The 16008-nt window shown below is 39.3% G+C and overlaps 1 protein-coding gene across 5 annotated transcripts; it reads right to left on the bottom strand.

Moving 5' to 3' along the window:
* Nucleotides 1–1718: 1718 nt before the first annotated feature.
* Nucleotides 1719–15926, bottom strand: FEM1C (fem-1 homolog C). Of its 5 annotated transcripts, none has more exons than XM_060235571.1 (3): nucleotides 15301–15926; nucleotides 13802–14516; nucleotides 1719–4458 (listed from the first exon to the last, which is right to left on the bottom strand). In XM_060235571.1, the coding sequence occupies exons 2-3, from the start codon at nucleotides 14343–14345 to the stop codon at nucleotides 3149–3151; spliced, it is 1854 nt and encodes a 617-aa protein (XP_060091554.1). In that variant the 5' UTR covers nucleotides 14346–14516; nucleotides 15301–15926; the 3' UTR covers nucleotides 1719–3148. The 5 variants fall into 5 exon arrangements, with proteins under 5 accessions (XP_060091554.1, XP_060091557.1, XP_060091558.1 ...); XM_060235574.1 differs by having other exon boundaries at nucleotides 15631–15735; XM_060235575.1 differs by having other exon boundaries at nucleotides 15479–15693.
* Between the last annotated feature and the right edge of the window lie 82 nt (nucleotides 15927–16008).

The following is a 16008-nucleotide window of genomic DNA, read 5'->3' as shown; positions in this document are numbered from 1 at the left end:
GGTGGGGGACTGAAACTGGACTCTAATAATTGCAGGGTCAACCAAAAGTGTGTGGGGGGTCATCTGTTAAACTTCCTTCAGCAGGCTAATATTCATGATTATGACAGGGACAAAAGCATTAATATAATATCAAAACCTCATGTGTAATGTAACCATCTTCAAATGTCCTAGGCTTGCCCACATTTGAGATTTGCTATGAAGAACTAAACCAGAACATTTTAATCTATAAGAACAGAAATAGCAATTTTGTATGTTGTTCTTCCATATGGCCAATAGCAAACACACAAACACTTTTCACTGAAGAAAAAAACCTACATCCACATTGCCACTGTACAATATGTTATGCTAATACTAAATAAGACTGCATTTATGGACACGTTTCCCTTTTTAATTTCTCAGTGCAGCATTAGAAGAAGGCACTAGTTAGAGCATTCATTGGCAGGGGAGCTAAACTAATGTAACAAAGAGACACTGTTGTGCTAGTGCCAAAAAAAGCAAGAATTCATAAACAAACGTAAAAAACAAAATGATGATTTATGTCAAGGTTGATCCTGAAACATAAGTTTCACACCCATACATTTCTGCAGGTCTCCAAACATATGCATTGCTCTGAAATTATGTAGTCTAACAGTTAAAGAAGTTGTTTTAGGGAAAATTATAATGAAGGAACTAGTAGAAGGGATTAAGGGAACGGTCAGAATATTCTGAAAGGCCTTAATTTCCTCAACACTGGCACGATATAACCCAGCTAACCTTACTACAGCAATTCCTTATTAACACATTATACTAGGTAATAACATCTGGAAGAAACAGCAACAATCACAATTCAGTTCCAAACTGTAGGTAAAAAATATCTGAAGCCACTTTTTGGCATACAACAGGAGCTAGCCTGGCACACTCCATCTTCTCATGCACCCATGGACCTAGGATATATTTATTTTTTAAATATAATGAATTGTGAAAGTAGCTATTCCTCTTGTATGCTACATTTAGCCCAATAGATTGTGTTTTGCCTCTCCAATATAAAAATAAAATTTATGTGGCGAACAGGAAATTAAAGAAAAAGAATGAGATCTTTTCATCAAACTGCTTGGATTTTAACTTATAGGAACATACTATTGGTGCAGAATTAACCAGCTAAAATAACTGTTCTGTTGTACACTAGTAAAAAAAAAATCCATATGTTTTGCTTTTCATAAAGGCGATCCAAATAGATTTGCATGGAATTGAAAATGTGCAAAATAAGTGTATATAAATCACATGCCAAAATTGAAACTAATAAAACAAATAGTATTGTGCCTGGCATGTTGGTTGATTCTTTCAAAAAGTTTCTCATCCCTTCTGAAGGGGGATTAAGCCACTCCAATTTATGTCAGCCACAAAATAACGTAACAGTGAAACAACATGTAACTACTGTTTTGTGTAAGCTGCGAGGAACTGCACACCAAACTCAAACCATCACTTGAAGGCAATATTGCTATAATTTTTTTTAAAAAAAGATTAAGTTAAAACAAGCTTGATGGACTGATCCAACCCTAAAATTCTGCCCTGTCAACTACCACAGATTCACAGTAATCTGTGCTTTGTTTTTTCACACTGAAAAGGCATCAGGTATGATCATCAATCACAACAGTAATGAGACACAGCAAACCACCCAAAACATAGGACTGTAAAATTGCCATGTATGTGGTATTCCACTCAAGGAAAAAAAAATAAGCTTTTTTCTTGAGAACCATTTTATTTTAAGACATTTGCAGGTCTAATATGCCATAAGTCTCATTATGAATCAACAATAAAGTGCTGAATTATGTTACCTGAATCTTAATCTCATTTGTAGTCTTCACTTATGGTTTCCTTATCAAGTCTAAAAAGCCCTTTCTGCTGCAATAGCTAAGCTGTTGTGCAAGTATTATAAAAATAGATAACTTTCAGTGGTGTACGTACCTCAACATGGCCTCTGATGTTTCCATTAATATGGCTGAAAGGTAGTAGAGAATAAAATGCATGCAAATTATTCAAAAGAGTTATTTTAAAATGAAGAGATGGGGATACTGCTTCTGAACTTCCAAAGCCCCTGCAGAAGCCTCCTGATTACAACCATATAGTTACACTAGTAGATGGCTAGATCTGGATTGACAAGCATCATGCCAACATGCTTTAGTTTCATTTTGTAGCTAAGAAATGTAGAGTTGTAATTTCAGACTATGTTTGATCTAGTTCTCACTGAACTGTATGATTAAGTTTCAGGTTAAATTTGAAGAAACTCTCAAAGCCTGGTCACATAATCAGCTCAAGCAAGACATTAGTGCAGAGTCAAAGATTGCAATTCATTAAACTCTTCCTGTACTGCAAGACACAGTAAAATGACTTTCAGACTTAATTTAAAATGGGTTTGCCAACAAAAACACATTTTACTTCCAAATTCAGCATGCAGCTCTATTTTTTTAAAAAAAAATCAATAGAAAGCAACTATAGAAATAGCTTGGGGCAAAAAGTGAAAATTTGGATAGCTGACCGGTATCTTCAAAAACTGTCATGCTGTAAAGAGTATATTTTCAAAGCTCTAAGAAAACTGCAAGAAACAGATCAGAGCTGAAAATGGCCAACCGCTGCATAGAAATATGCCAACACACAACAGTCATGTTCAAGCCAGTGCATAGAGAGGATAAAAGCACTTATGGTAATTGCAAATGTTAACAAGTCCATACAACTCCTACAGTTCAGCAACGAACCCATTAGAAAGAAAAGAGTAGAAATGCTCAAGCCAGAACAAAAAAGATGACTTTCCAACTATATAAAATCCACACTGGTAAGAGTAAGACAACACCACAAAAATTATTCAACTCAGGCCCAAACAACCAACAGGCAAACTAAACCAGAATAGATAAGCCGTTGGCTGACAATTTTAGTGAGTTCAAATATAGCATTACATTTCTAAATAATCCACAAATTATATTATAAGGTATGTTTAAATAGTGAATAACCAGTTCTGCAAATTTGATTTCAGTAATGCCTTAGCCGATGAGCAGGATGGACCAAGCTAAATGAATGATGGTGAATCACTGGCATATCACAACAGTACTTGAGAAAGCAACAATCAGTGTCACTAATTCATGTTCCCACAGTACCAAGAGCCTATATCAGACTATCATCTATGGAGCAAAACAAAGTTCTCAAGCTTTTCTGGGATGTGCCCTTGGTAACCTATGCAGTGATTTACGATGACACGGGCAGCAAGACACTGCAGTGTAGTATGGTTGATAGGCTGAATCAAGTTTTTTGCCATTTCCTTCTCATCCAGCAAGTCAATAGCAGTTTGTTTATGCAAGTTTGTGGCATCAAAATGTGAACCTGACTTGATAAGAAGATTCATGATATCAGGATGGTTATTCAGTGCAGATATGTGTAAAGGACTGTTGTCATCAGAGTCTCTAGCATTTACATCAGCACCACATTCCACTAGTATAGCAGTAACTTGCAAAGAGGGAAATTTACAAACTGGGTAGCGTCCCACACATGTGGTATTCTTGTCAACAGCAAGGTGGAGTGGGCTAAAGTTATTCTTTCCTCTAGGATGTAGCTTAAGAAATTTGTATATAGTCTGTTTCTTAAAATGATCCTGTTCAGAATTACAGGGAACTTTTTCCAGCAAGCAAATTAGATGCAAAATGATGGAAAGGGCTTTGTTGAGCTGTATTTGGTCAGGCGGACACTGAGTTTGTTTGATGGCACGCTCTATTTCGAGGACACTTTTGCACAGTATACCCATAAGATCATCAAATGTAACAGTTGTGCCCAACAGGCCTTTTGCCCTGTCCTGTAACATGAAAGAGAAAAGTTCAGCAAATGAGAGAAGACTGCTAGCAGTCATAGGACTCAGTGGATCCAAATTGCTCTGCTGCATATCTAAAGCATACTTCCACAAGTTGATGCATCGTTTGAAGTTCCCAGAGTCTGCATAGACAGCACCTCTGTACCGAATATAGTAGGATGTATCTGGGTGAGAAGGACCCAGAATACGTTCTCTAATTAATAGCGCCTGCATTCTCATCTCATCAGGGTCTGCGATGAGGTTTTCAAGCTCTTCAGCACTATTTACCTCCTTGGCATAATCATAGGCCATTATTAATGTTTGAGGTACAGGTTTACTTAGGATATTAGTCCTATCACTGTACCTCATATCCATAGCTCTTTTCCAGTATTTCAAAGCACCAAGCAAATCTCTTTTTTTGTCCACAAATGTGGCTCCTAGAAGTTCCAGTGCATTGATACGTTCCACTTTACTTGTCTCAACATGCTGAGTCAAAAAGTCAACTATGTTTGTGTGGCCTGTAACACTAGCTGAGAGAAGTGGAGTCATTCCATAGCCATCTTTTTCCATCTTTGCACAATACTTGAGAAGCATCTTCATGATTTCCAAGCTACCAGATTCTGCACAGTCATGCAAAGCTGTGTTTCCTGTGGGGAAAAAAGAAAGCAATGATCATGCATGCTATGATACACTTTCAAAGAAAGGCCACACCAACTAAAAGAGAAAGGCTTGCATCCATCAAATTAATCTGCAAGTAAGTTAAGTTGACAAAATTGTACATCATAAACAGCTGTGCAGGACTGATGCTTGACAAAAGTGGTAATTTAATCTATATTACATGAATCAGACCCTTGGTCCATCAAAGTTAGTAGTGTCGACTCAGACTGGCAGTGGCTCTCCAGGATCTCAAGCAGAGGCATTTCACAGCACCTACTGTGAGCTACTTTAACTAGAGATGCCACAGACTGAATTTGGGACTTTCTGCATACCAACCAGATACTCTACCACTGAGCCACAGCCCATCTCCTACACATCATTAACACACCAAAAGGGTGACATTCCTTATTAGTCATTTAAATGACTTTTCATAGTTGTATTTGGGGGAAAAAAACAATTAACCATGAACAGTTTTGGGCTCTCCCCCCATTTGCCAACCCAAAGATACACTAGCCTTTTAATAGGTGCAGGTGTTCTATTGGAGAGTTTATTGTAAAAGTCTGTTGATACACATTTTAAACCAGAAACTTAGCTATGTTCCAAAACATTTATAGCACCTGAGCAAATAGGCTTAGGAAGAAGATATGGAAAAATCCTTTCTACTAGCACAATCAGATTACTTGTCCTATAGCCAACAACTGAGCTGAAATCATATGAAACAATGATAACTGTGTTAGATACTACTTTCTGCAAGTGTCATTCACAGGCCATGGCTTATATCTATCCTGTTCACACACTTTAAGACATGTATAATTTTACCTCCCAAGAGGTATGCAGATAAGCATATTTTTCATGGTACTGAGGTTGCTGGTTTTATTGCAGCAAAGCAAACAGTGATACACATTTTAAGAAAGTGTTTAAACATAAGTTCTTCTATAAACCAACAATCAGATTCCTCCAAGAGAAACACATTCACTAAAAGGATTCTGTTTTCAACAGTGCGAACAGCCACCGTCTGCATCACAAGGAACAAAGCTAGAATGTAGAACCATCCACCACTATTTTAGTATGCCTCTCATAAAGAAACATAACAGGATGGGATGTTACAATAGACACAGAGCTCTATGTAAGTTTTGTAGTCAGTACATACAAAGACCAATGGAAATAATAATCATACCACCTGTAAATAAGCACACTTCTCTGCTGTGTCAAAGAAGCAAGCCAAGTCAATTTCTTGCAAGCAGATCCTCCGCAGGAGAAGTACTTCAATCTACCACTTAACTTGAAAAACTAGGGCAATTGGGCAATTCCATGGTGGGTACCCCATTTCTGGAATGTCCTGACAAATATATCTGACAATAATAAGGTAAATGAAATGGCAAAGACGAGGTGTTTATTTCATAAATGTGAACGCTGCCTTTGATACACTTCAAGTTGCATAACTGCAAATATATTTTCCTTTGTAGATAGGTATATCAGCATTCACTTGTAAGCAGGGGTCATTTTGTAGAAAAAGAGGTGCTGGAGCTCATTTGCACAACTCATTTGCATAAGCTACACACCCCTGACATCACCAGAAGGTATACTAAATTATATCAGCTCAGCATCTACCATAAAATGCTTATTGAATTATAATTGTCATAATAAACCTTGCTCCCATCATACTTTTTAAATTACTTTCTCCTATGTGGCTACAGTGACATGACGAAGCTTTCTATCTGTCTATTTTATATGCTTTGGTTATTTACCCACTTTTTGTGGGGAGAAATATTAGAAAGTTTGTCAAATCTTAGAGTTCAGCAAAATTCTCACAGAGGGTTTGAACAATGGAGCCCGGAAGCAAGTTGGGGGGGGGGGGGTTGGGAGGGGTAAGAAAGAAAGAGCACTCTCCTGTGAGCACCTGCTCAAAATGAGGCCTGCTTGTAAGAATATCTGTTTATGGATGAATATGCCAAGCTTCTTCACTGAAACTGCAGAGTAGGGTGCTTTTTCAAACCAGGTAAACCCATTCAAGCAATAAATAATACTTACCAGTTAAGTTACATGTGAAAGACAGTTTCAAGATCATTTTGCCATGAAACTATACTGTTATATATTGGAAAAACCCAAGATGTTTCCTGCCTGCATCAGCTTGCTATCACTGCAATGCTGCAGAACATTCAAGAAAAATCAAACTAAGGAAACTTTCAATTTAAAAGAATGTTTCCAAGCAGTGCTATTTCTGAAAGAAAAACAAGAAGCCAGCCTATCTAGAAAAATGCTTACATGAGGCCTAGATACAGGAGGACCATGAAAGGCAAGCAAGCAGACATTAGTGGGATGACATCCAAAGGGATAACCAAGCCAAGGCTGGGGTGTACAGAGGTAGGATACTCTACAGAAAGTGTGCAGAAACCTGAAACTGATGGGTGGATGGGGAGCATCTGAAAATTTGAAAATACCATGGCATTTATTTATTATTTTATTACTATACAAAACATTTATTAGCCTATTTTCTACCTTGCAGCACTCAAGGCAGCTCATAATGCAAATAAAATAAGCATTATAAAAACACATTGAAAGACACACAATTTAAAATCTCAATTAGAACTGCCAATAAATAAAAAACAAACTAGTCAAACGCAGTCTGAAATAAAACTGTCTTCAATTGTCTCCTGAAGATCAAAAGTGAAGCAGTGAGGCATACCTCCCTGGGAAGACTGTTCCATATCCACAGGGCTGCCACTGCAAAGGCCACTCCTGTGCGCCCACCAGACAAGCTTCTTTGATCAGTGGGACAGTCAGGAGACCCTCTCCCTGTCATCTTAATTCCCAGGCAGGAAAGTGTGGGAGAAGAGTCCTTCATACACCCTGGTTCCAAGCCATTAATGGCATTAAAGGACAAAAACAACACATTGAATTGGGCCCAGGAGCAGATCAGTAGTCAATGTAATTGCTGTCATATCAGAGTCACATGCTCCTGGGAGCTGGTCCCAACCATCAGTCTAGCTGTAGCATTCCATACTAGCTGCAGCTTCCAAATATTCTTCAAGGGCAGCCTCAAGTAGAGAGCACTGCAACAGTCCAGTCTCAATATAACTAAGGCATGCTTCGCTATGGCTGGAACTGGTTGAACCAGCAATGGGCCGAGCAGACACACCAGCCAAAGTTGGGCAAAAGCACTCCAATCCATTGCAGTTACCTGCTTTTCTAAGGTGATGGCTGTGTCAAACAGCACTTCTAAGCTGCAGACCTGGCTTTTCAAGGGGGACTATAATTCCATATCAGACAAGAGATCTCTCATGACCTTAGTCTGCCTTTCGACTACCCTAGAGAACCTTGGCCTAGTCATGATTTACTGGTAGCTGTCCCATTTACACTGACTTCACATACATGTGACTCATTATCATAACTTTTAATTCAAGTTTAAGAACATAAGAGATCTGCTGTTTCAAACAAATGATGTGTTTAGTCCACGTCATTATTTCCTGCAATGGCCAACTAGAGGCCTCAAAAAGACTACAAGCAGAACTATAATGGCCAAAGCCACTGGTATTCAGAAGCACAATATCAATGAACACAGAAGTTCTATTAAGCCATCACAGGCTAACAGACCTTTCATCCATGAATATTTCTTAATCTTTTTAAAACCACCTATGCTAATCAGTTTCACTACGTCTTGATTATATATTGTATAAAGAAGCACTTTTGCTATTTTTAGTTCACCTTTCTATATAAAACTCAAGGCAAACTACAAAACTAAAAGCCAACAATAAATATAGTAAAAGCAAAGCTGTCCTCATGAAGCCACCTTGTAGTAAATTAGACCTTGGGCACATCAAAGTCAGTAATGTCTACTCAGACCAGCAGTAGTTCTCTACAGTGTCGGGCAGAGGCCTTCCACATCACCCACTACCTGATCCTTTTAACTGGAGGTGGCTAGGAACTGGTATGCCACAGTCCCCTCTATTTAATGTCTATAGAGCCTATCAACAGATTCTGTCTTCTGAATCTACTGTCCATCAGCATCTCTGCATAACTTTAAGATCAAATATGTGTGGACAGCAAGTAAAGATCTTTCTTCATAATTTTATAAACACTAAGCCTTTTAAGCAGCTTTGTTACAGAATTATGCAGCAAGTAACAGGCATATGTTAGGATGAGGTCCTATTCCCAAAGCAGGATAAGTATTTTAATGATGGTACAATACACTTACATTTTTGCTTAATAACTGCAGTCTGACATTCTCTCCAATAGCTCACCATATTACTTGCCCTGTCCATACACTAGCCTGCAGTAAGGATTCAGTCTAAGATATTTTGGCCAGCTTCCCAGAACATCCTGCCTCTATAACAGGTAGCAGGATTCACACAGCATTTACACAATTAAAAAAATCTAGTGACTGCTGCTATTTGTAATTGTCCACAAAGCAGGATTAAAAAAATAATAATAAGATATTGTGCAAGAGCTGTCCTAGTACTAAGAAGTTAGTCAATGCTATTTAAAATTAATTATTGTCTTTATTTGTCTGCATGTTAAAGCTGACTCAAAATTGTCTATTAATGTCAGATTTTGATTAAAAATTATAAATCAAAGTTTATATTGTACCTTACAGACAAGAGATCACGCCATCATTCATGTAAAAATGTTTTTAAACTATCCTGGCAACTTGACAATAAAAAATTATTAATGCTCTTTACCTTATATTTTTGTGTGATTCTAGACCTTATTTTAACTTCTTCTGCAACAGCCTTTGTTCTAATTAAGCTATGTAATTCTTGATGAGGCTTACTAAATACAAGTCAATCAAAAAGAATGTTATTCTGAACAATGTATATGCAACATCCAAAAGATTTCAAGATTAGAGATACTGTCCAACAAAACATCACTAATGACACAACTTGTGGATCTTTGAGTCATAGCCATTGCACTTGTTTTGGTTGTTCATGAAAACTATAATTCATGGGTTAATCATGTCCTGTCTGACTGTATTTTCTTATTTTGTTATTCAAAGATTCAATTCAAGACTAACACTGAAGTAGAAATGCAGTGTAATATAACATAAAAGTTTAACTTTGAGTATCAGCTCTAATGTATATATCTCAATGAACAATGGGATATAGGATAAAGCTGAACATATTTTTATTATTTTTCATCTTTATCACTGATACATTTGAAAAAATTTGTCATTTTAACATATAGAATTCCATTATTTTCACATAGAAAATTTCATACAGAACATCACACTTTGTTATTAGACTGCTCCACTGGGAAGCAGTATAACATCTTCCTAATCCTAATACAGAATTTCTCCAAAGTCAAATAGCTTGATTGTTCTCCAAGTGGCTACACTGTCATGAGAAAACTCTGGAAACTCAATAGTTTAGAACAATAAATCATGATTATTCCATGTTTACATTTACAGAGAGATTAATGCAGAGTTCTCCTGGCACACCCTGAGCATGCTCTCAGCACACATCTTCCAGAAGGCAATCTAACAAACCATTAGGATACTTAGCAACAGGCCTTGGATTCAGTGGGAGCTCACAGGAGTGCAGTTCCTGAACCTTTCTGACAGTTCCACCTCCTCCTTCCCACCCTGTCCATTGAATAGTAGGTGCAACTGCATAACAATCCCTTGATGAGCTCCACCACCTATTTTTCTACAAAACGACCCCTGCTTGGCAATAAATACATAAATGTAAGAAGCAGTACACAGTGGAAGATCTTGAACTGCTATAGTACAGGCACAATAATTAAAGGGCTCCTACTCAGCAAATTTATCCAAGATTTTAAAAGACATGATCAAGCTCATCACCAGCAACAGCATACCAAGCAAGCTTGGTCCCCTATATATGTGCAAGCACAAAGTATTTACAAAAAAGAGCCAAAAACAGAAGCCTCTGACAGAAAACACTGCTGCTCTTATTATTGCCATAGCATGGAGAACTTAAGCAGGAAGGAAATAATTCTGTACATGTGTGTGTAAAAAGGGCTTTCCAAAAGTGAATGGTGGCTATTGCTTAAAAGTTACTGCTTTGATAAAGAAACAGATTTAAATGAAGAAAGGCACACAGAAACATAATGGCTACCCTTCTCCATTTCAAATGTTACCAGAAAAATATAAGCTATCCAATTTCATAGATAAACAGAAATTTTAAAATTTTATTTTATTTTATTGATTGATCACCCTCACATGGGGCTCAGGGCGGCTAACAACATTTAATAAATACATTTCAATAAATACATATATTCAGATTAAAATTTCAAAAATGATAAAACACTTCCAAAGAAACTTGAAGCAAAACACCCATGACGAATTTTAAGGCAGCAGGAGAAAGCTTTTAAAATAAAACTGGCATTTGTGAGATTCCTACCTCCCCCAGTCTGTGCAAACACTGTATTAAAGCATTTACCATGCTATGACACATTTACTTTCAGTGTTTTTTTAAAGTTCACGGCCAAATTACTTCAAAGATCAAAACTGACACTGACATTAAAAAAAAAACTTTCCTCAAAAAACTTTCACCGTTTACCCACCTAAATATATGGGGGAGGGACTAAATTGTTGCTATTAATAATTCAATAATATGAATATTATCCGGAAAGAAATTAATCAGATTTTGATTTAAAGCTGACAACAAAAGGGAGACAAGTTATCAGATAATTACTGATAAAGTTACTTTTGACTGTAACAAACAAGCCATGTCTACTTGAATAGCCCAGGTTGACTTGATCTCATCAGACCTCAGACATTAGAGGATCAGCCCAGGTTAGTACTTGGATGGCAGACCACCAAGCAAGTCTAGAGGTGTTACGCCGAGGCAGGCATTTGCAAACAACCTCTGAATGTCTCTTGCCTTTAAAACCCTATTGGCTTGTTTTAATTCAGCTGTGACTTGATGGCAAAAAGGAGAGGGGGGAACCCAGCCCCCCGGGGGGGGGGAGGCATGTCTAAGATGAACCACTTTGAACTCCTCCCCAGATCCATCACTGTTGTGGATTATGACTGGGAAAGGGTACATTATGATTTCCATGGGTATCTACTTGTATGTCTTTGACTATAAACACCTGTCTGCTGAGAAGATTCCCTGACCATGGCACAGTTCTTTTTAATGACTGTATCAAAACAATGCTAAGAATTTAACATAGAAGGAGGTTAGGCTCTGCTGCCAAACATCAGTGACAGCAGCAGACTTTTTCTCGTTATAAAAATAGCATTCCTTTTGCATTGCTGTAAGGGTAGAACTTGTGTTTAAGTTATGAGTCATTCAGAAACAGAGCAAAGACACAAAAGAGCTGGATCCAAACAACTGTGAGCAAAGTGAAGCTCATGAAACAGGACTTTTCTGCCTTCCTTGTCCTGATGCATGCAGCTGAGAACCCTGAAGTTCCAGGGGGTTAAGTGACCCACACAAACTGTGATATAATGGTCTGCAATGGGAGAGGCAAATCAGCAAAAATCAACCATCCATCTATCAATGGAAATCTGCTAATGGAAATGCCATTGTCAGTGGAAAGCACTTCCAGATTCAACCCATTCAAAAACCAAGAGCCAGGACAAACAATCTGGTCAACACTACCACCATTCACATTATCTCAGTACACACAACTTTCTGTAATTTTTACAAAAACCCTAAAGTAGGTCACTATTATCCTTCCCATACTGCATACAGGGAACTGAGAGTCCACCATGGAGGTAAACTGCAGACTTCCTGATTAATAGCTCAGTCTTAGCCACTGCACTGTGCCAGCATGCACTCTCTTACACAGGGAGTCTAGCGTACAAACAACATCCAGTATTTTGTAATGGACATGATCCAGCCAGAACTAGAAATCCTAAATCCTACTGATTTAAGTAAAAGAACTAAGTCTTTTATGCCCAGTCTTTTACTTAGGGTATCAACTGCATACAGATCAGAGGCAGACTCTGAGGGAGGAATATCCAGGTAGCTGCTTGAAGCAATTGACATTCTTACCAAAAAGTAACAATATGAGAGAAGCATCAAAAAGCAATAACATGCCCGCAACTAAAACAAAAAGACAGCGTAACTATAATCATGATAAAAAAATGCTATGTAATAGCTTATGTTGGGAGCAACCAATATAACACAAAATAATGTAAAAGCTTTTGAGTTCTTCAGATTATTCATTAGGCTGGATGCTAAGAGGTGGGAGCTAATTATTGCCCTGATTTTAGGTGTCCTTACAAAATGCAGAAGATCTGAATAGATAAAGTGCTGTGGAGCTAGCACTGGATTTGCACCTTTGGCCTTCTGGAAAGGTGAAAGAATGGCAGCCTCTAACTGAAAATATGAAACCTAATAATTGATTGAATGTCTCACTAACACCAAATAGAACACAAAAGTCTGTTAAAAGGATGAAAATAGAGGGAAAACCCAGTATTAGTTTTAGATGATACCCTAGGTCAGGGGTAGAATTCTAGCAGGAGCTCCTTTGCATATTAGGTCACACCCCTTGATGTAGCCAATCCTCCCAGAGTTTACAAGGCTCTTTTTTGTAAGGTCTTGGAGGATTGTCTACACCAGGGGTGTGTGGCCTAATATGCAAAGGAGCTCCTGCTAGAATTCCACCCCTGCCCTAGGTAAAGATTCAGTATAAACCAAACTGGGTAATACTGCCTAGCAGTGGGGATAATCCATAAATACAGTCTCCTCCTGGATTACCATAGTATAGCCACAGGGATACTTTCCTGAACAACAATGGTAGTCATACAGCATACATAACAGCAAAAAGGACATAGCACACTGCCATTATGTCTTCCTTGCATTTTTTTTGCTTGCATAACTGTTTAATAACTGAATATATATATATATTAAATATAATTAGGAAACATCCTTATGACCTGATTAAAAACCAACCTGTGCATAAAAATACAAACGTAACTTATTGATTTGTACGATATTCTATGTTAATATTGCTAATAAGATATTGCCATTCAATGATCAAAGGCTTTCTAGTTTCCAACTGATCCTAACTTTACAAAATGTGACAAGATAAATCGTATATCTCCTAAAAATATTCACAATTTATGTCCATAGTGTGTACTCCACACACAACTCTCTGGAACCAGAATATGCATCTATATTGTAATCACTGTTTTTTGGGGGGGTTTTTTAAAAACACTTTTATAAGTTAAGGCCTGTTGATCTGGAGTACAAATAATTTGTTTTTAAGTAGTAAAAAAAACAGTTGGGAAAACACGCCATTAAACTTAGTCTTCTTGGACTTGGAACCTTGAAGCTGTCAGATCAGATGAACTTTCTGAACAGAGCTCTTAGGTAGTCACCAAACCTATTTCAACACTGTTGCAAACAGGTACTGAAAACTCACCTTTGACACTTTTCCTATTTACATCAGCCCCTTTCTCAAGCAAATACTGAGCAATTTCTTTGTGCCCTTTGTAACAAGATATCATAAGGCAGGTATGCCCATGACGATTTGATACTTCCAAGTCAGCTTTGTGCTCCACAAGATACTTCACAATTTCCAGGTGGCCATCAAAGCAGGCAGCTCTAAGAGGTGTTGAGTTTGTCAGAGTGGTATTATTGACAGATGCTCCGTGATTTAATAAAGACTGGACCACCTTCAAATGACCAGCAGCCGATGCTGCCCATAATGGTGGCGCACCCTCAATAGTCTCTCCATCAAAATTCACTGAGCCACCAATTTCTATAGAAGCACTACAGTGTTCCAACAGATATTCCACCATGTCAAGATGTCCATAGCGGGCAGCCATTAGAAGGGGTGTGGCACCATTTGTTTTTTCTGACATCAGCAAGGCTACTTCTTCTTTTGTTTTATTTGCCAGCAATTTGGTGAGGAGCCGCAGCTTGCCATCACGAGATGCATTGAATACTGCTGTTTTAAGATCCATTTAGTCTCTTCCTCTCTTAATCTTGCTCTTCAGAATCACAAACGATGGGCCCAATGGGATTACAAAGCTGGAAACAGTCCCTGCATATACTTCTTGATAAATCTGTGTTTCCTCTGTGTACAGCATGAAGATTCAGCACTGACCTCTCAAAGAAGGTGTTATATTGGCAATCTAGGGAAAAAAAGTTAAGAATTCTCTATTTTTGCTTCAAAACTGAACACACAAAACATCTATGCTTTCTGTTACACTGCCTGCACCTTGCATGACATCAGCTATCCAAAAAGGAAAATAATTAAATGCAAACATTTCTTCCTACATAATGTTGGCTTTTGAGGTCAACATCCAAATTGTCTGCCAAGATCCAAGGTGCAAGTGACTCCACAATCGCCCTCTGGACAAGCTCATATTTCAGAGCTTACTTATCCAATAGTGTCAGATGGAGTCCATCCGCGATTCAACTGTCAGACAACCTTGGTTAGATAAAGGGTTGCCACCACCCGATAGCCATGAAAATGATGAAATTTAATACAAAGACTGGGATCTAAATACCAAAACTTAAAAAGAAGCATGAAGCTTGCTGCCAGCAGACAAGACTTACTTTCCTCCGTTCTCTGTGTATAAATGTTTTATAGTATTAATATTCTCCTCTCGCCACTCACTCACGCACGCACACACATCCAAGGAGTTTAAGCAGGCTCGCGATTTCCCCCACGTCTGCAAGACTATTACGGGCACAGAGCCACTGAGAACGCCCTTTGCTTCTCCACCCCTTGTGTCCTGACTTCTCCCCTGGGAAGGCTCCAATGACCAACCACACAGGATAAGCGTAAAACAGGAGAGACAGGCAAACGGTTCGGACACCACCACCCCTCATCCGAGATGCCTCCCCCTCGCCCAGCCCTGCTGTCCTTGCCCCGCATCCCCCCATCCCTTTCGCTCCGAGGGCTCCTCGTACTGCATTTCCTCGCCGCTGCCACCGCCGAAGCTCCGACTGCTTCACTTCCTTCATAACACCCGGCAAGGCAGAAAGACTCGGCGACGCCGGAGAGTGAGGCGGTGACCGGGTGGGGGGTCACAGGAACCCCGAGTGGAGACACTACCTTCCCCTACCGGTTCCCTCTTCTGAGAGTTACCAGGGCACCAGCCCCGCGACTAAGCCGCCGCGTCCCGTTCCCAACGCAGCACCTCCATGACAGGCATTCCAAACAGCAAAAAGAGAGAGGCTGTAGGCTCCACCTTCTCCACCCGCTTAAACCAACGAACACAGAATCCAGCACAACCTAACCTGCTACCTCGCCTCTTTCTCAACTCTCCCCCCTCTTCCCCTTACGTCGGCCCTAAACTGGGGGAACACGCAGTTCTCCAGCCCGCCTAAATCGCTTCGTAAGGCGCAGAACCAAGAAGGAGGCGGGACTCTGTTGGGCGCTAGTTAGACTGAGAGAGCAAGCGTTAAGGAGACAGAGGAGAGCAACTACTGCCGAGATGGTGCGGGGGCGGCGCTATTGCTGCTGCGCTATTCCGGGAGGAGGAAAGTCGGGGAAGCCGAGAAGTGCAACGCGGGACAAATTAGCACATAATGGAGGCGGGTAGGTGCCAGGGGAGTGTGGCCTAGGAAGAGGAGGAGGAGTTCGCCCCGGCTGTGTGAAGCTTTACCTCATACTCT

The sequence above is a fragment of the Heteronotia binoei genome, chromosome 4 (assembly GCF_032191835.1).
Source record: "Heteronotia binoei isolate CCM8104 ecotype False Entrance Well chromosome 4, APGP_CSIRO_Hbin_v1, whole genome shotgun sequence".
Classification (NCBI taxonomy): domain Eukaryota; kingdom Metazoa; phylum Chordata; class Lepidosauria; order Squamata; family Gekkonidae; genus Heteronotia; species Heteronotia binoei.
This window is presented reverse-complemented; position numbering and strand designations above follow the sequence as displayed.